Source organism: Stegastes partitus, unplaced genomic scaffold (genome assembly GCF_000690725.1).
Source record: "Stegastes partitus isolate 25-593 unplaced genomic scaffold, Stegastes_partitus-1.0.2 Scaffold2015, whole genome shotgun sequence".
Classification (NCBI taxonomy): domain Eukaryota; kingdom Metazoa; phylum Chordata; class Actinopteri; family Pomacentridae; genus Stegastes; species Stegastes partitus.
The window spans coordinates 94,673-115,531 of NW_007579746.1; the positions used below are offsets into that span (position 1 = coordinate 94,673).

At 42.1% G+C, this 20,859-nt stretch overlaps 1 protein-coding gene across 1 annotated transcript in view; it reads right to left on the minus strand.

Moving 5' to 3' along the window:
• Positions 1-18,207, minus strand: part of LOC103373573 (protein SOGA1-like) — a gene marked incomplete at its 5' end in the record, with an annotated part of 110,652 nt that extends 92,445 nt beyond the window's left edge. Inside the window, one exon of the mRNA XM_008303478.1 lies at positions 18,058-18,207. Coding sequence (XP_008301700.1) covers positions 18,058-18,207 — 150 coding nt within the window. The remainder of the gene's footprint in view (positions 1-18,057) is intronic.
• Positions 18,208-20,859: the final 2,652 nt, after the last annotated feature.

Consider the following 20,859-nt stretch of genomic DNA (forward strand, 5'->3'; position numbering starts at 1 on the left):
TGGCTGGAATGTGCACAATCACATCGGTCAGCTAGGCGTGAAATCCAGCGATGCGTAGTGTTCTAACAATACACTAGTTATTATAACAACTATAAACAATGAATATTAACAACAAATGATCCTTCCAGCATCAAGCCCTCCTTGTATCTCGACCTCCGTCTTGACAATCCGACATAAAAGAAGGTTTTACATTTAGTGTCGGGTTATCGAGTCACGACTGTCGTTAGCAACAGTACGCAGATCCAAACAGCTTTTACTTTGCACCTCCAAGTTTATAACACAAAATACAATAAACTGGATTTACCTGTAAGATAAGGATCTTCACCTGAACTCAGTGCATGTCCTAGAGGCCAAACATAAGCAAATGTGCACTGGGAACACATCACTTGCTGAACCTTTGCCCACTGGACACGTCACTTTACAGATGTTCCATAAACGCCTCATATACAAGCTACAGTAGATGTGACTGTGCACAGGGAAGCCTCTAGTCGCCATGTTGTGGGACGAAAAATGACTGAAATAAGGTAAATATCAGACTTAACCAAGTTGAAACCAGATAATCTATTTGAATTTTTTAATCCGTGAGTAATTTTCTAACAGCAGAGCACCAATTTTAAACAATGACAGTTGATCATGTTCGTTTATTTGTAGGAAACCAAACTCGTCTGATTACATGTTCAGCTCCACTCAATGATAACACTTATTCCTGCTAACAACACGATGATCAGCAGCTACTGAACAAGACATAAACAAGCGCACCGTGGCGGACTGGATATCGACAAACTGCGATTTGAACCTTTGCAGAATATTTGGCCTCCAGCTACGATGGTCTCGCTGCTTCATCAAAAGACAAATCCACTTTATAATTAATGTGTTGTGCAGTTTGGAGCTTCTCCAGAGGAAACATTGAGATTCTGCGCATGGCTCGTGTACGCAGCTTAACACCTCTCACCTGTAATGTAGCCGGAGCCGCCGGGGCAGCGAGGGAATACCAATGAACAGCCGAGCAGCTTCATCTATCACCCGCGCAAGTCTCCGCATCGCAAATCACTTCGATATCTGTCGTTTGTCTCGTCTAATTGCAAAGACAAAGTCAACCGCGGAGCTTTTTAACAAGGAAACAAAAGTCAGACCACAAAAAAGACACGACCCGCCTCGAATGCTGAGAACTTCATCTGACATTCAGGAGGAACGCCGGCGACTTAAATGATTCAAACAAACAAGAGGTCAGAATTTCACATTACAGTTAAAGTGAAGCATAAAAGTCGCAGATGTTCAGGTACAAATGAGAGGTGCTCACTGGAACTGTGGCCTTTTCATTTAGCAAAGTGTGAAGCCATCAAGTTCAAAGCCACTCCATCCTTTTAAAACATTTAAATGCCTTTATTGATTCGGCGGTGGGCGAGCTCGGCCGCCTCCAGCTGGTTTATCTGCTCAGAAACCAGCAGCGAAAAAAAAACCACAGACCGGCTGAAGCTGCAGCTCAGTCTGGCAAAGTGAAGCTGGGTTTGTGCTCCGATTGTGCAGAAGAAAACTGGACCAACAGGTTTCACTGAGGAGGCATCATTTATCGAACATTTCAACACTCAAATGTGGATAAAAACTGTCCTATTCCCAGGAAAAGCAGGTTTCTGGTTCAGTGGCAGCAGCTCTGGCTAACAACTGAGCATTTGTTCCTCTTTTTCTTTATTTAACTTCTTGTCTTTTTACTACTTTCAGTGGTTTTATTGCAATTTTTCCAACTGTGGGATTAATAAAACCTGATCTTATCTTACAAGTTACACAGTTCAGCTTTAAACTGCTGAATCTATCCACCGCTTAATCCTCATTAGGGTCATGGGGGGCTGGAGTCTATCCCAGCTGACTCAGGGTGAAGGCAGGTTCACCTGGACAGGTCACCAGTCTATCACAGGGCTACACTTAGAGACAGACAACCAAGCACACTCACATTCACACCTACGGACAATTTAGAATCACCAATTAACCTCAACATGTTTCTGGACTGTGGGAGGAAGCCGGAGAACCCGGAGAGAACCCACGCTGCACGGGGAGAACATGGAGACTCCACACAGAAAGATCCCAGGTGTCCTCATCGGGACCGGCTGCGAGGCAACGATGCTAACCACCGAGCCACCTTGCAGCCCCATCCAAACCCAACAAAGAAAAAATGGGGATTTGAGCAAACAGCAAATCAACATCAACAACAAATCTTCTGGCAGATTTTCCCAAATATACAAAAGCAATATCTAAAAGAAAAATTAAAAATACAATTATTTCTCTTTAGAGCAGTAGAGAGAGACAGGAAAGAGAAAAGAAAAATGGGGAGAGACCTGCAGCAAAGGGTTGTGAGCAGGAGTCGAACCCACGACCGCTGCGTCTGGGACCCATAGCCCCTGTTTATGGGTCGCCCGCTCAACTAGGTGAGCTATAGGGGCGCCCATATTCGACTAAATTTAAGTACTATAATGCTGTGAGCCTTGTTGTGTGAGAAAGTGAACCTTAGTGTCAATATCTCTACATGTGCGGTACATAAAAAGAAATTAAAATACTATTTCTCCCATTGTGTGCAAAAAATAGAATAAAAAATCTATATATTCACACATATGAGATTAGAAAAGGCACAAATAGAAAATGTCTTTATGATAAAATCAACCAAACTCATTAAACTTTATATGCATGTTGAAAAAATGTGTATAATTATAATGAAACTTCATTTTTAACAATGAAATGCAGGTGTAACGTGACAGCAAGGCCTACTGATAACTCTGAAAGGTTCATTCAGGAACCCAACAAGGAGGTTCCCCTGAGACTCTATTCATTCTAAGATAAGCAGGCTAACACACACACACACACACAAGCGTACTATCATATAAATTAAAAACTGTGGCTGAAAACACACAAAGGGCCGTGGAGCACATAATGTGATCTCAAGAGGCGAAGTTGGATTCATAATATGAGACGATCAATACATCATCACACGCCTACAATAGGATGCAAACGCAGCTCTTTGTGCTCGTGTGGGTTTTTATCCGCAGACACCACGGCTTCCCACAGAGACCAGAGTGGAACCTTTTCAGTTCGTCCCCCCCACAGGTGAGATAATCTGCACTCGAGGCGGCTTTTAGAGGCTGTAAAACCCTTTAAAAGCATCCGTCCATCATCCATCTGCTCCTTTATTTCCCTCCGTTTGTGTACAGTGACGCTGGAGTGTCTCAGCACTGTTTACATCCTGTTCTTCCTTCATCAGGACCAAATGTTAAATCTAATTAACAAAAATTATGATGCAAGATGCGTTTTTAATATTTGGGCAATTCAGTTTTTTTAAATTTCATCCTCTTTAATTTTATGCAGCTCTTGTTTTAGCTGATTTTATTTAATTTTTTTGAAAAAACAATTAATTTTACTAACATTTACTGACCTTTTTCCTGTTTTATTGTTGTCTGATTATATTTGTGTTCTATTCTCTTAGTTAGCTAAATGCTAATACATAAATACATTGATGTAATCTGAGTTTAAATAAAAATGTAACTGAATTTTGATGAAATAAATTGATAAAGATGTAATCCTGAAGTGTTTTGCATGATCACGCTGAGCTAAAATGAGAAAATATTCTGTTGTATTAGCGAGAAAGTTGTAAAAAATGAGCTCTTTTAACACATCTGACACCTACATTTGTTATTTTTTTTAATATTTCCGATGTTTTCATCAGCTCATCATTAGCAGCACAGTTAGCACAGCCCTAACGAGCATCATTAAAACAGTACATTCACTCGTGGTTCAGCTTGACCGCTTGTCTTTGCATTTCTGTCGACTCCAGTGATACTTAGAAGCAGATTTTCACCTTTTGATATTTAAAGGTTCGTGTTACGTGGTGACGGTCAATAATCCACCTGCTGCAGAGAAACGCAGACACCATTATGTTTGACATTTTCTAACATTTGCAGGTGATAATTAAGCTCTCGTACGTACATCCTTCGCCGGCAGAAATGTCAAAATTGCTCATGTTTAGCGTCTCACGTGGAGGAAAGCTTCAGGTTTTACAACAGAGCACTTAAAGGAAGCTGAGAATCTACGAGCAGCAAGGTAACGTTTCAGAGAGACGAGGGCGACGCGACGCCTCTTAAGAGTTCACTGATACATTAGCGCTGCGATGAGGCGTCTTGGCGCCAAAGGTGAGCTTTTATCGGCTATTTGCAGCAGCTCTTAATGGCGCTCGGCCGATCAGAACCGCAGGTCAGAAAACAGCCTTTTGGTGACTGTAAGCTCATCAGCGTTTGTCTCTTTCTGTATTTCAGCAGAATGAACTGTCTCCCAGCTATTAGCGCATCCTCTCATTGATCCAAGCTTCATTTGATCAACTTAGAACGCAACTTGTTTTGATTTAAGTGATGTACCGAACAAATATTACAAAAAAAAATCAGGTTCCAGCTTCTTAAATGTGAAGATTTGCTCCTTTTATCTGCTTTCTATCAAAAAGTTAACGCATCGTGGCTGATATTTAGCATTTTTCCAATTACTGGTATCTGTATTTTTATTGACTGATTATTGGTAAATTAAATGTGCTACCTCTCTCTGTCTGTCGTCTCACAAAAGTCTCTAAAGCAGACGCTACAAAAACTGAACAAGAAACACAAACCGTTGCCAAAAACTAGGAAATTAGCTTCTCTCAGAGTGGCTAAGGCTACGCTAACGGCTAGCGGCTACCAGCTAGCGGCTAAGGCAGCCACAGATTGACCTGAAACAGAGTCTGGAAAAGAATAATTTATTTCAGATTTGGACTGTAGTGGGCAATACAAGTGACAAAACAGTGAAAGAATAAGAAAATAGAGAAGAACAGCCGACGCAACTGCAGGAGACAAACTGATGAGTCGACGCCACATAAACAGAGGAGATCATTTAATCACTCCTATTTCTGTTTTACATATTCAGTTAAAGTCGCCCTTATCAATTATGAAGCCTCGTTAGGAATGACAGGTTCTCTGCTTTCACAAAACATTACATTTAATGCGTATCAGCTCCAAAATATCAGTTATCGTCTTTCCTGATCGCCAAAAATCGGCATCAGTGTCGGCCCTAAAACCCCACGTCGGTCGATTCCTGGTCTAAAGTGAATATTTGTCGTCTGCGTTGTAGCCAAACCCTGCATCATGTTCGGTGCTGTGTCTGTGTAAACACAATTAAAGCCTCAGACACGGTGACTGGACGGGCTGTTAGCGGTGTCCTCCTCCAGATGCATCTCCCTGCAGGGCTCCCATCTCTGAACGGTGTCTCCCGCCCTCCCTTCCTTGTTCCTGCCCTCCAGGTCTGTGTTCTTGCCCTCCCCTCCTCCGCCATCACAGCGTTATCGCTCCCCAGTCGTCTCCCAGCGTCTCCATCAGCGGCTCCACCAGTCCTCTGCCCTTCAGTGGGGTCCCAGACAGACTCGTGTTACAGCTACCGAGGCATGAAATTACCGCCGAACCCCCCCCAGGTCCCTAAAAGATGCTCGGCTGCTGAAATATGTAACACAAACATCGGTGGTGAGGAGGGAACGCTAATCATCCGGCTAAAAAAAGCATCACAGCAAAGAGAGGCAATGTTTGCTTTGGTGTTCCTCGACGTTGGTGAGAGGTTGTTGAAAACTGAAAGTGGGGAGATTTCTGGATTTAAAGACGCAAAAAGAGAGGACGGTTCCTGTTTATGCTGCTGTTTGTGTGCATCTTCGTTACGACTCATTTTACATGAAGGTGTATTTAATTTACAAATGAAGAGTTCATTTACAAACACAGAGAACTCCATCTTCACAAACCCTCAGAAAACCCACATCTCCATCCTCTACCTGAGACAACATCAGTCAAACTTAAATTACCTCTATTTTTGTCATGTAAGTTTTCAAACAAGTTTTCCGAAAATCTCCAAAACACAGCAAGCAGGCTTTGACTTTGAACTTGAAACTTTTCCATGTTGAGTTAACGTGTTGTTTCAAGGTTTTCTGTAGGTGCTTCCTTCACCTAAAGCATGCACGATCGCTTCAATATTTATTCTAAATTGGCTACACGTGTGACTGTCAAGAAGAATCCAGAAATCCAGAGAAAATCAGGAATAATAAAACAACATTTTCATAAATTAAGCTAATATTCGAAGAGTTTATTTGCAAAAACAGAGAACTCTATCTTCACAAACCATCAGAAAATCCACGTCTCCATCGTCTACCTGAGACAATACCAATCAAACTGAAGTTATCTCTATTTTTGTCATGTCAGATCTACTCAAGTTCAGTGTGATTGATATTATCTCAGGCAAACAACAAAAAAGTTATGTGTGTTTGCAAAGAAACTCTTGTAATCATGCTCCAGTGTTTGTTCATCACTTACAGATCTGGAGAGAAAGTACCAATCATAGATATGTATAATCAAGACAAGATGTCCTAAGGCGGTGTTTTGAAAGGGATCACCGGCGGCCATCTTGATTCGGGGCAGCTCTCTGGCTGAACCTGTGGTACGTGAAGGAAGGTGAGTGATCTGTACAAACGTAAACACTCTTATCTCGCTGAAATCTTGACGGATTTACAAACAGTTTGGTCTCTTACAAACGTCATTAACGTGACTACAATTCAAATTACAAAAATACAAATTAAACACAAAATAATTAAAATACTAATTGTTGCTGGCCGTGAGAATGTAACATAATTATCCATAAGTACAGTGTTATAACTACACCTCTGACGTTTATAACAAACCAAACCGAAAATCTGTAGAAAATTGTTATGGTTATTTAAAAAGTACATGCACCACCACAACACAATGCTACGGGTGAGCGAGTGGACTGTACCAAGATGGCCGCCAGTGTGGCCGTGCGATTCCATTGGCCAACAGCGCGGACGAGACATCTAGCCTTTATTACACATATCTATGGTACCAACTGTTTGTATATATTTGGTAGCAGTTTGCTAACTAGCTAAAGCTAAAATGCTACGTACAGAGGTGACGGACCTGATCTTCTTGACAAATCACAAATAAACCAAGAAGGTGCCGATCTTCGCAACACAACTGTTCACGCAGAACAAAACTGAAGGTTTTCATTTAGTTCGCTCATACGGGACGTCGCACTTCTTTATAATCTGTTAATAAACAACTTAAATGGGGCTAAAATGACAGTCGAATGATAAAATGTCACCTCCTGGTCGGTAACCAGCCGTGGATATGCGAGTCTTTGTTGGATACAAAGGGAGTCGTGGTGATTTAGTGTTCTTTGGTTTGTCCTTGTGGTGTTCGCTCTGTGTGTGTGTGTGTGTAGGTGTGTGTGTGTGTGTGTGTGTCTATAGGGTCTCCCACAGGACTCGCTGCTCTTCTACATTACAGCATGTGTGCATCTCCTAATGTGAGTCTAACTATTGTATGAACAAGAGCTAAGTGTGCAACTTCCTCACCCGGTATGTGTGTGTGTGTGTGTGTGTGTGTGTGTGTGTGTGTGTGTGACTTGTGTCAGTCCCAGCGGTACCGGCGAAGCTCCCATCGACCCAGAAACCCTTCTGGCAAGTTTCCCCTCATCTTTCCCCCTGACTTCCTCCTCCTCCTCCTCCTCCTTCCTTTTCCATCCATTTTTTTTCTTATATCTTTTGTGCTGCTTCTTCTCCTGTACATCTACTTTTTTTTTTTTTATCCCCCATTTCGTTTGAAGTGCTCCCTTAGCTTTAATGCTTCACTTCCTCACTTTTCTTTCACTCTCATCACCTCCTTTTCCATCCATCTTTACCTTCTTCTCAGCACTTTTAATCAGAATCAGAAGAACTTTGTTGAACCTCGATCGCTTACAGCTGCTCCCAGACCAAGTCTTAGGAACATGTAGGGAAGTATAAAATGTTAAAACTGTACTCGGAAGTTAAAAACAGAAGATCTAACTGCACAGAGAAGTCGCTCACTGTCAACCTAAATCTGTTCCCATTCCTCATTTCCTCTCAGCTTTTTGCTTCCTCTCTGTACTCTCAGTCTCTTTGCCTTTCTATCGTTCTTATTGGTAATATATTCGCCACGATAGCCTAAATGCAGCACTCCAGCACACTGCAATCAGATTCTGTCACTTGTTGTTGTTGTCATCTGTCATCGTCTCTTCCTGGTTCTCCCTTCAAACAAAAACTTATCTTCATCCGATTGTCTCCTCTTGCGGACTTACTTCTAACACGAACTTCCCTTTAATCAATCACCCTGACCCAGATAACCGGACCGCTTTGATGCTCTGACCCATTTAACGGCAACTCGTCGTCCCCGCAGACAACGCATGGCTTCCATTGTGTTCCACCGGGCCAGAGATGGAGCGCCGTGGACTGTTAAGTAAACATGGAGGAGAAAAAATAAAGCCCAAGAAGGATTGACACTGATACCTGGTGAGCCAGGTAGGATGAAGATAAGGTGTTCCTGCTGCTCCACTTTCAGGCACCATCAGAGGAACCATTTGGGTGCGTAGACTGTATAAAAGATGGACGTAGCTACCGTGACGTCACCCGTTGGTTTCTGCACTGAGAAAATGAAGCCAGGGTTTTGCTACTTCCTGGTTGACATCTTGGATTTTTGGAGCCAGTGATGCAAAAATCGTCAGAGGGGGGCGGAGCCATAGGAGCAGCGATTGGTCAAACGGATTGAGAGGCGGGCCCTCTCTGCCCCGCCCACATTTACCGCCTTCTGCTCGCTTCGTCTGCATCGTCGCTGCTGACTGTCAATCAAGCCAGCCACGCCCCTTGCCCCACAAAATGTTGACAATTTTTTAAAAATTCAGTACTGATTTATTTTCAGATTGGCCACCTGATCTCTGGATTTGACTATGAAAAGTCTATGGGAGCCAGGGCTTTTTGGAGCCAGCAGCTAGTGGACGTAGTGATATTGCAGGTTTTTGACACTTCCGGGTTGGCTTCATTTTTCAGGGCCGGTTGCTACGTCCATCTTTTATACAGTCTATGGGTGACACAGACGTTTTATAACTGCCACATTACCTGTATACGATTCAGGTTAGATTTAAGAAGACAGTTTTTGGGCACAGCAACTCTCTGCATCTTTATGTTTATCTGAGGTTTGACTGGTGCTCTTTTAATTACATGATCTTTTTGCATCTTCCTCATCTGCAGCGGCGTCACTCATTCTGGACGCTTTAGAAGATCTGGACTCTAATGTGGCGTCAATTTTACCCAGGTTGTTCGCTGAAATAAAGGATTTTGTCATTTTTAAAACTGACAGAACTTGAGTAACCCGTCCTCTAAGACAGGAAGCCTGTTTGTGATACAACTGGAACCACGATGGATAAAAAGGGTTAAATTAGAACGACATCTCAACTGACTTCCCATTAACCTTGAATCTATCTTGTTCTCTGTCGCTGTACTCTGCTTTCTATAGCATATAAATTACACACACACACACACACACACACACACGTACATGCATGCCGGAATAAACACACAAACCCCCACCACCACCACCACCACCAAACACACAAACACACACTACCCTTGCTCCACATCCCTCAACTCACTACAAACAATAGAGCGCACTTCCTGAGAGTCAGAAATAACAGGGAACAGTTTCCTTCAGCAGCAAATGGGGAATTAAAGAGCCGGGGAGAGAGAGAGAGAGTGAGATCAGGGGCATTTAAAGATACCCGACGGGGTAAGAAACAGTCCGAAGGGAATCACGGAAACTGAGGTTTTTCTGTCCAAAATGAGTCCCATGTGACCGTTGTGTTTTCTTATCTATCGAAGCATCGCTTTGTGGTTTCGAAGGGCCGTTTCCATCAAAGCATTTCATGTGGATTTTCAAATGATAAAACCTGATTAGAAGCGCCGAAGCAGAGTGCAACGTAAGCAGAACTTAATGAATGATTTAGACAAACAAGAAAATGTCATATTTCCTTTATAATTGCTGCATCTTTTGTCTTTGTTTACTTCAGGTTTGGCTGGTTGTCTTTTAATTAAATCATCCTCCTCTTCTTTTTGCACTGGCGGAATTAATTTGGACGCTTTAGAAGAACTGATAATTGGACCCAATTTATTTAAGTTTGTTCACGAAAACAAAAGGCTGTTCTGCTCCTGGTTGAGTCCATTTAACATCATGTGTCTGCTAAACTTTTCACGAGCTGAAAGATTGGAAATGTTTGTAAAGATCTGAGGGCTTCTATGGACAACAACGAGTCCACTGGCCTGTCCAATAGGCTTGAGATGACACTAGCACACACTAACCAGTTAACAAACCACAACCTCAGCCTTGGAATAACCATATTTTACAATGTGCACGTATTCATATATAACAAAGCCAGACGAGTGGGGCGTGCTCTTGACAGCAGCACCGTGGGAAGAGACAGAGAGCATAAAAATGTCAATTTTATATACGTATATGTGCCCAAGCAGACAGAGTGACCTTATCATCCTCAATGGACTAATTCTAAATCACTGTGCTCACATTCACACGCAGAGAAAGAGAGTCGGAAACCTCTTCCATGACCTTCAAGGGGAAACATGGGATTTAAACACATGCAGAGGGGAGCAGCGAGAGGCCGTATATAATCTACCTGAGACAGAAACAAAGAGCAGAGGAACCGCTGGACGAGGAAATGCACAATGAAAGAAAAGGGGGAGGCAGAGAATCGGTGAATTACATGCTGCATTTTTCTCCTCACCCTGCAGTCACTGAGGATTCTTTTTTTTTTTTCCAATTAAGGCTGTTATCTCCTCCTCCGCCAGCCCTCCTACCAAGACCCCACATGGTACATTCCCCCCTCTTCTATATTATCCCTCCGTTTTCTCCTTCAGTCTGTCTTCTACTCTATAATTTTCATCTTTTCAGTCTCTTTGTTTTTTCTCTTTGCTTAATTTCATTGTTTCTCTCTTTTCCCGTCTCAGTGGAATTATCCAAGTTCAACCAACCAATCCGTGGCTTTTCTTTCCTCCCTCCATCTGTCTACCTCTCCTTCTTTTAACCTCTCCAGCTCTCGGTTACTCCTTTGTGTTTCGTCACCTTGGGGCACTGTGGCCACTGCTGGGAAAGAGAAAAAAAAAAGAGGCTTTTTTTTTTTTTGGTCAACTTCCACTGCACTCCATGAACAAAGAACCGCCAGGATTCAAGCTGGGGGCACAACAGGAACAAAAAAACATGGATGTGTTGCTTGCTACGGTGTGAACATCAAAAACCGAGGGTGTAATGCTTTTATTGCCTGAATAAAGCACAATAGGTGAACACTAGGCTGCATGCCATGTAACATTACACTGGTTGCCAAAATCTAGAATACTGACTTTTACTGGTGTAGCTTACAGGCTTAAACTGGAGGAGAAGCATCATGTTCTGCAAAAGACTCCTGAAAAACACTAGAAAGCATAAAACCAGTTTTGTACGTGAAGGTCCACTATGATCCACAGAACGTAATCCTTGGCCCACACGTAGCAGGGTTTTTGTAAAACCGACTATCCTGCCCCCTCCGTCTAGAGAAAAAACTTATGTACACACCATCTTGTTTAGTGACGAAAAATAACAGATACGGGACTCTTTTGAGGCTCTGTAGTTGGAATGAGCGCACTTTAGATCCTTGAGCGAGGATCCGTTGGAGGGCAAGTCTGGTGCCAGCAGCCGCGGTAATTCCAGCTCCAATAGCGTATCTTAAAGTTGCTGCAGTTAAAAAGCTCGTAGTTGGATCTCGTCACAAAAAATCCATCCACACCTAACTGCATTAGTGCGTTGTTAAGCACATTCATGTTCTACGTAAGGACGTAATAACGCCGACGACAGGAGCAACGATCGGGACAAACGGAAATTGTCATGTCATTCCTCAAGGAGCATGATTTCCGTCTCAAACTTCTCCGACCAGCTGGCAGTCCCGGTCTGACCCAAAACCGTTATCGGTGTCTTTGACGGAGAACCTGCCTCGGACGTGGAATGGCAAGGTGCCGGAAAATAACCGTACTTAACGGCGTCCTTCGCCTGTGTTCTTGTATGTGGGGCGGTATCTGGGCTTGGACAAGAGACAACACAGTTCTGAGGGCGTCCATACTGTTTCTGAATGTAAACACAGGTCGCAGTGACGTTTCGAAACCTAAAACCCCGATTATTGACGTCCACATGCAGACACATAAACGGAGGGTTTGCACATCTTCACTTTGGTCGGAGGTTTTTGAAAGAATCCTTTTTAAGGCCGTAAATCTGCATTTTCGTGTGGATGACATCGTAGAAAAATATCTTTGTTTTGTGAGACACCCTGCTATGTGAGGACGAGGCCTTTGTCATTTCCCCAAGTCCACCAGAGTCTGTGCGGTGACCACACAACAAGGTGAATCATGGACATGGTTGGCAAGAACATGTATGTGTGGAATACGAGTCGGCACAAAAGGTAGGCGTGTCCTGAACCTGATCCGTGTTAATCACTTTCAAAGGAACCAAAATCGGCCAAAGCTACACCCGACTTATCGTTTACATCCGTCCTCACATGGGCAACCAATTAAGTGCAGCAATAACAACCATCAGATGGTCTACTGAAGATCACTATTTACCAGTATGCCAGCTTTATTTCACACTTGTTTGTTGGCCTGACATCAATAAGCCTAAACAATCTTTGTCATGGTGCTCCTCTCTGAGCTAAACTCCCATAATGCTCTGTGCCTGCCTATAGGGAACTGTCCACCTCCTGTGGTCGCTGTAACAGTGTGAGGCCTCACCTGGTTGTGCAACCAGATACTACAGCTAATCTGTAATACTTACAGTGTGTATTATCTCAGAAAATGCTCTCAGCAGATAATGACTGTTAAATGACTCGGATCAAATTGGGGGCAAGAAACCCTGATGGGGACGTTCTTACTAGAAGGTAATAATACATTTTCACATAACCCGTTTCTAGTCAAGACCACAATGATACAGTTTTATTCTGAAATTAAACAACCTAGCACATTTATCAAGGTGCACAGGTAACCATTTAAATGCTATATAGAGAAATCATCAGATCCTCATGGAGGGCAACAGGGGTGAAGCCACCGCTAAGTGCTGTGGTTACGGTTTAGAGTGGATGGCTTGTACCAGGCATCCCCAGACGGAGACCTTACACCAGCCTCTGCAAGCACTCCAACATCATGCATCAGATCGGTATCGGGTGACAAGGAATTGTGGGTGTTCTCAAACTGCAAAGACGATTTTGCAACGGCAACCATCAGCTGCAGCCTCCACTGCAGGAGCTGTATGGGCATGGACAGGGGTGGACACCTCGGGAGACCTAAGACCTCGAATGGGGTCTATCGAAGGACATACTTAGTTGGCCTTACGGACTTTGCGTCTTTGTGTCTGATGCATATAAGTGAAACTATCAAACATTTTTCTATTTTCTTATTGATGAACCATATCTCTCTGTTATTTTATTACCCAGGTCTAAGCATCCATCCGTCACTTGTGTCTGCAGCTGTCCCTATAGGGAGCATCATCAAGGCTGAAGACGTCGATCTACCCATCCATCTATTCCTTCATACAAGGTCAAAGTCAGTCATTTTATCTGCTAATGATCACCTCATGAGCACCAGTGTCAGCAGACCTTTATTATTCTCCTCTTTCCTCTTCACGAAGGGAAACAGACTTAAACTCTGTGACACACTTGCTCTCCAACAAAAGGGAAATGGCTTTAAGTGGGAACAAGAGCTGAAGTGAAACAAAGACAGACCAGAAGCCAGCTCACGCGCTCGAGCGTTGGAAGAAGACGTAAACAAAGACGCCTGGTGCGCATCGGCTTTGTTTGTTAGCAAATGTTTCTGTTGTTTCCTGACAGACTGCTGACGTTCATGAGCCTCGACTCCTTGACCGGAATTATTCTGCCCTCCATCCCTTCAATCAATCCTTCAGTACAGTCGAGCATCTTCCCCCTTCAGCTGACAAACACCTGGAACAGACACCATCCTATCCATCCTCCCCTCCGCTTCTCATAAACCACCAGCGAGCCTCTTTCTCTCCCTCCTTCCCTCCATCTGTAACTCTAACCCATTCCCCCCTTTTCATCAAATCCGACCTTGCCTCCCTCAAAGGTCAAACAGCTGGAGTGGATCGATGGCTTTGGAGAGGGATGGAGAGACAGCAGCAGAGGGGAAGAGAGAGGAGAGGAGGGAGACAAAAAAAGTATGAGGGAGTGACGGGTTTGGTATGAAGGAGGAGGAGGAGGAGGAGGAGGAGGGGATGGAGGATGGAGACGGACAGAAGGGGGATTTTGAAAAAGAAATCCCCGCATCAGCATTCCTCAGCGTCTCTATGGGAGCAGCAGGAGAGGAGGGAGGAAGAATGGAAGGTGATAATAAAAGGGAGTGATGGAGGAAGGGGAGGGTGAGCTGTGAGGGAGGGATGGGAGAAAAGGAGAATAAGGACAGGAAATTACGAGGGGACAAAACATCTCCTTTCTCCTTGTTAGACTTAATTGCGCTGATTGTCCACAATTATGGAGACGCATGTGTGTTGGTGCTCAATATAAAGCTACCTTAGCAGACAATGTGCAAAGATAATAGAGCAGAATATACACCTCAGTCCCCCTCCTGATCAATAAATACATTCTTTTTACATTTCAGGTCTTTCCCTCGACTGCTTAAATGAAATTAAAATATTTTTTTCTGGTCTGAGAAAATTAAAGAAATGGTTTTGAGGTATTTTAATCTTATTTTGACAGAGCAAAATACATTTTAATGCTTCTTAAGCGAAAACAACTATTTTCTTTACTATTTACATGACAGTCATTAGCTGACTTTTTGTTAAGCTAATAATATTATGCTGTACTAGCCTGCACTAGAGCTAGCTAGCTTAAATTCCTCGCTACTGTAGGCTAGTACAGCATAATATCATTGGCCGACTTTATATTAAGCTAATAATATTGTGCTGTACTAGCCTGCACTAGAGCTAGCTAGCTTAAATTCCTCGCTACTGTAGGCTAGTACAGCATAATATCATTAGCTGACTTTATGTTAAGCTAGCAATATTATGCTGTACTAGCTTTCACTAGACCTAGCTAGCTTAAATTCCTCACTACTGTAGGCTAAGCAACCCTGCCGTAGGGTGAGTTCACAACATTTTTATTATTTTATTGTTTTATTTATATGTTGGTATTAGTCAAACAATAAAGAGCTAAAAAGATCTAAATAACCCACATTTTAGTGTGATTATTAGGAATCCAAAATGGAGGACGCTATCATATTAGCATTGTTAACATCAATATCTGAGGCTTTCAGAATGTTTTACACAGAAGACAGTCAGTAGTGACACAGGAGAGCAGCTACAGCTTGAATTAGCTTCTAAGAAAATGTGGCTAAATACAGCTAAAGTGAGGGGATGGTGTGATTACATAATAGTGGCATTTGAAAAAAAACAACAGCTGAAAACATTTTAGTGTGATTATGAATCACATGCATAATGTTAGCATTTAGCGATCATGTGAAAGAGGTGAAACATTCTTTTCTCATAAATATATGTGCATACAGGGTGAGACTTGTAGACAAAATATAATTGGTTATGATCGGTTTTTAAAATTTGGATAATTTGAACTGTTTCTCCTTCTGTTTCTGCAGCATTAAGACTGTCGGTTGAATCGCTCTCCAGCTCTCAGTACAATACTGAGGTCCAGCCAGTGCATCGCATAAGTCGGCTTTTTAAAGAATATCAATATCAGTGCAGACTGTAGGCTGCAGCCGCCCAGCAATCAATAATTCACAAACCTCCTCTTCACCTGTGAATTATCAAAGCCTTCATTGTCTGCGGGTAGCCCTGTCTGTGTGGTTAAACATCCCTCTGTCCAGTCTGTTTAGCTTTAATACACTCACTTTTCTATTATATCCGTGTACGTCTCTTTGTCGCTCTCTATAGGAGTCCGTTCTTCTTATCTGTCCTTCAGTTTTTCACCGTCTGGGACGTACTTGAAGCGCCGTGTTTGCACTGTCTAATCAAAAGCGAGACATTCCTGCGTGGATGAGCGCGGCTCTCTGAATCACATCAGCTATGTGAAGAACTCCTTTCAGCGAAGGGTTCGCATAACTCGGCACAACAAACACAGCTTATGAAACCACGTTAGCCCGTCAGCGAGCAAACAGCCACAGAAGCCCTCCGTGCACCAGTCATCCCATCAGTCAACACGCAGATATGCAAGACGGAAAATAACTGGAGCAGATTTACTTGGCCGGTTTTACAGTGTGGAGAAAAACAACATTAAAATGAGAATTTACAATGCAAAAAGCACGCAAAACATTTCCTCTTTTGCAGGTCTGTGCAAAACTTAACAGCTAACAAACTACTCAACTACATTTTGACCAGTAAGGTTGTCAGCAGTAGCATGTATGCATCGAACAGGCCGATACAACCTACCGGACACATCATGAACTAAGTCCTACCAGCAGACTAGGCATGTTCCTAACTTAACCGTTGCCAATCGTGAGACTTTTAAAGTATTTAAAATCCTCTGAAAACCGATGTCCAACTTATTATCCGCTCTCACACAGGTACATTAAAAAAAAGTGTTGCCAAACCCACCCAGCAACAAAAAGGTTGAAAAGACGTCTTTGCCATACGTCTAAACTCAATTTTGGTTGAAAAGTGACAAGTGAAAAGCCGACTTTTTTCAGGCAGTTGAAAAGACGTCTCTATTAAGACATCTCTTAATCAACTTGCGTTGCATTATGGGTACTGTAGTCCCTCCCGCTAAAAAGGTTTGACCTAAAACTCTTCATATTGTCAATTTTTCATTCACAAACATTCATTCCGGTTTCTGTTACCTGACTTGCCTAGATAGAAATAGCTAGCTAGCTATGGGACACAATTGGACGGTCCAAACGCAACCCAATTTCAACAACTACATTTGGGATAAATCTAGGCTATGATGGAACCAACTAGATTTAACCCAAAAAACAACATCTAAATTACGTCATCAGAGGGTCTACTGAGGGGTAACATGACTGTTCTCTTTAATTTAACCTTTATTTCAAACTTATTTGCTGGCCTGAGATCAGTACGACTATACAAGTCATGGTGCTCCTTTGCTAGCTAAACGCCCATAAACAGTATTAAACAGCAAGACCGCAGTTAAGTTTGAAATATGCTAATAATAATAATAATAATGCTTTCTGCATTTGTAATTGAGTATTAATGCATGTTTGGCACATAATAGGTAGGTGTGACTTTGTTGTATGGAGTGAAGTCCTCCAAGTGGACTAGAAAAGTATAATAGCGACTAATAACAACAATGTCTGCAAGGGACTATAATCAAGATTTTACATTCATTAGTCAAAGACAAAAGCCAAAAGACAGAGTGATGATTTTCCAGCCGTCTACAAACAGCTCACCGGCATTCAGGGAACACAGAGTCCAGTCAGACCCGAGCAGACAGACCTACATCCCCTGCCAGCGACCCAACCATCCGTCCAACCCTGACCCACATCAGCAGCCTGGTCCTGGGCCAAGGCCGCGACCATCACACCAATGAGGAGGAGAAAGAAAGAAAGACAGAGAGAGAAAAGGACGGAAAAGATGGGGTCTCATTTTCTGCTTTTTACTCAAACTAGACCGAAGACAACGAAGGAGTCAGCAGCGCTTCTCACGGTGGAAACTCTGGATGTGTTTATACTTTAACAAACAGCACAACTCTGGTTCGTTTATTTCCACCTCCGCTGGCCCTGACGGCCATTTCTATTCTTCCTTTTCTCATTGCGGCGTTTTACCAGCTACACTTAGTACAACAGAAAAGTCCCTGGAGTGGCAGCAGAGTGGCAGGAATGAAGTCTAGATGAGAACAGACTCTCGACACAAACTGAGCGCGGTGAACGTTGTTTTCTTTAAACGGCCAACAGAAAAGCCGACGGGCTAAATAAGGATCTGCCGGAACCTCAGTGTTTAGCCGAAGGTTCTGGTCCGGTCAAAACACCAGTAATCTCCTTCAACAGGGAAGATTTACCCAAACACAGTGTGGGATTGTGGGAACGGTGCAGCTTAACCCCGTCTTATTTACATACCGACACAAAGAAAACCTTCACTGAGCTGCACCAACCAGCACATCCTGATGGACTCTTAAACAAACATGTTCTTCACGGTTCGGATACTGGGATCCTACCTTGTCGATCTCCTGCTGCAGAACCTGCTTGGCGACCTCCAGGTCCTGCAGTCGGACCCTCAGCTCCTCGTTCTCCTGGTCCAGGTGACTCCTTTTCTTCTCCACGCTGTCCAGCTGGCTGTGGAGACGGATGGAGACGTCCTTCGCCACCTGGAAGAAGAGCAAAGAAAGATAAACATCAGAACATCTGAACGCTTTGCTTTCTCGCTTGCATGCGAAACAAAACCTATGACAAGCACTTTTTATGTTCCTGATCTCTGTACAGGAGATTAAAGGAAGAGAATCTTAATTTTCCAGCATCAGAAACGTCCCAGGAACGCTGTAAACAGTTAAATTCTGCTTATTTCAGTGGCGCCTGTGGAGTATATTATTATCTATCTGCATATACGAGTCCATGTGCATGAAGGGGGGAGGGAGCTATATTTTTTTTAAATTTAATAAAGTCAAAAAGATAATTAATTCCAGTCTGGCAGGAAGTGATCTCTTATACATAATGTGATCTTATGAAAGTCTGATTGTTTCCCCCCCAAGGGCAGTTATTCATTAAAAGTTTCTAATGTCACAGAGTCAAAGTCAACCGCTTCGTATCTGCAGCATCGGGAGACGAAAGGCAGCAGTAAGGAAAAAAATCGGACGATGTGGTTTGGTGGAATTTGTTACGATGCTGCTACAAGATTTAAAATCAAATTAATTTTATTATGAGAAAACTCGTCTACAAACTGTTTGTAATGAAACTGAGCGAATCCTCTGAACCTCTAAACCTGCCAGGGGGTTAAGAATTTTTTTTTAAATCACCAAAAATCGACCATTTATCAGAGACAGAAACTGTAAAAACTAAATAAATTGTCACAGTTTCAGCTTTTTGAAGGTTCTTTAACTGATCGTGTGCAACATGCAGTTTAATTTTAAAAATTAAGAAAATATAAGACTAAAACCATGATATTTCGTCTAAATTACTCCATTCTACAGGCCTCGTTTTTTAATTAATCACCAAAAATAAACCTCTAACCAGATTCTCAGTCAAAGTCAACGTCACTTTATTGTCAATTGTACTACATGTGTGCACATACAGAGAAGTGAAATTGTGTTTCTCTTGAACCCTCATTTACATAAAAAAAAAAAAAACAGTAAAAAATATACATACTAAAAAATAATTAAGATAAACATAAATAGCTACAAAATATACAATTTAAACATATAATAGGCTAAAAAATGTAAAAATCTGAACATATAATAAGCTAAAAATATCAGTAAACACAAAAGAGAACAGAAGAATCTGCGTAAGGCACATATTAAGACTTTTGGTTCCGAACTGGATTTGTATGTAGAAAACAAATGTGCAGTGAAATATTCTGTAAAAAATAAAAAAATAAAATCCTCACTACAACTGAAAAGCCGTGAATAATATAGCTGCAGCTAATATAGCAGCTGTGCTGGGTTGAAGCTCAGGCTTGGAGCAGAAACAAGACAAAGATTTAATAAAATAAAAATGTAAAAAAGTAAAATATCTACAGTATGTCAAGTCTGTATTTTTAACACCTGTGGGCACTTTAAAAATGTTTTGAATATTACATTTCTCTTAGTATTTCTCTTATTTTGCTAAATTAATAATCAATGAAATGCAACTTCTTCTGCTTTTTTTTTATTTTAAATTAAATGATTTATGGCGTTCTAACTTTGTTATTCTACACAGAAGACATTTCAGTATTTCCTCTACTTCTGCTCACGGCTTGTTCCCTTCGAGGTGCAGAACTTTATATTACGGTGAAAAACGAGCCCTGCGGTGAAATATGACAAGACGCCCAGAAACTGGGGTAAGATACACGAGGACGGCAGCTACTCTACAGAAACACAGTTAATCTTCTGGATCCCTGCTTCATGTCCTGATATAAAAACATTCACCGGCAGCTGCAGTCAAACCGGTTTGGTTTGAGGAAGCACAACACACACACACACACACACACACACACACACACACACACACACAAAGCTAATTTAATACTACAGTGATGACGTGGTCCCTTAGAATCTTTACAAAGCTTTTTGAGAAAGGAATAATAAATACTTGAAGGTATTCGGCACCAAAAACGTGTATAAAACCTCAAAATGATGATGGTAGATTTTTATTTTTAACCTAGACAATCAACTAATCAATCAATCAACATCATACACTGTAATCAATTAGGTTTTATTGGTATTATTCACACAGAAAACCGCCACCAACCATCACATGAGAAGACAAAACCGGCCTCGCACTCAGTCAGAGATCTGCGGTGACTTAATCAGATGTAAATGTATATTAAAAAACGAGAAGGTGCAGACAAAAGAGGCCGTTCACTTCAATAAATGTCCTTTTATAACTCGACGGCTTCGGCTCAATTGAGACTAAATATGAGGGCTTTTATTTTAAAAGGCTGATAAAATGAAACTTTAATGACTCCCGTTGGAAGCAAAAGAATTTATCCAGCGTGCGTTAAATCAATCACTCAGCAGCTCACCAACGCACTTAAACTCCATTAACCTGATGTAATCTGGCTGGATGAGGCTTTTTGTGTGACGATTTAAGAATATATACCGACAGATTGTACCTTTATTACCCAGTTATTGATTTATTATCACAGCAGGGCTGCAACTAAAGATTGTTTTCTTGGTTTTTGATGAGTTGTTTGGTCCGAAAAACGGTGATAAAAGTCCATGAATGTGTCCTCGAATGTTTTGTTTTCACCACGATCCAAAGATTCTGAGTTTACCGTCAAAGAGGAAGAAAAAAAGAGGAAATATTCTGATGTAAGAAGCTGAAAT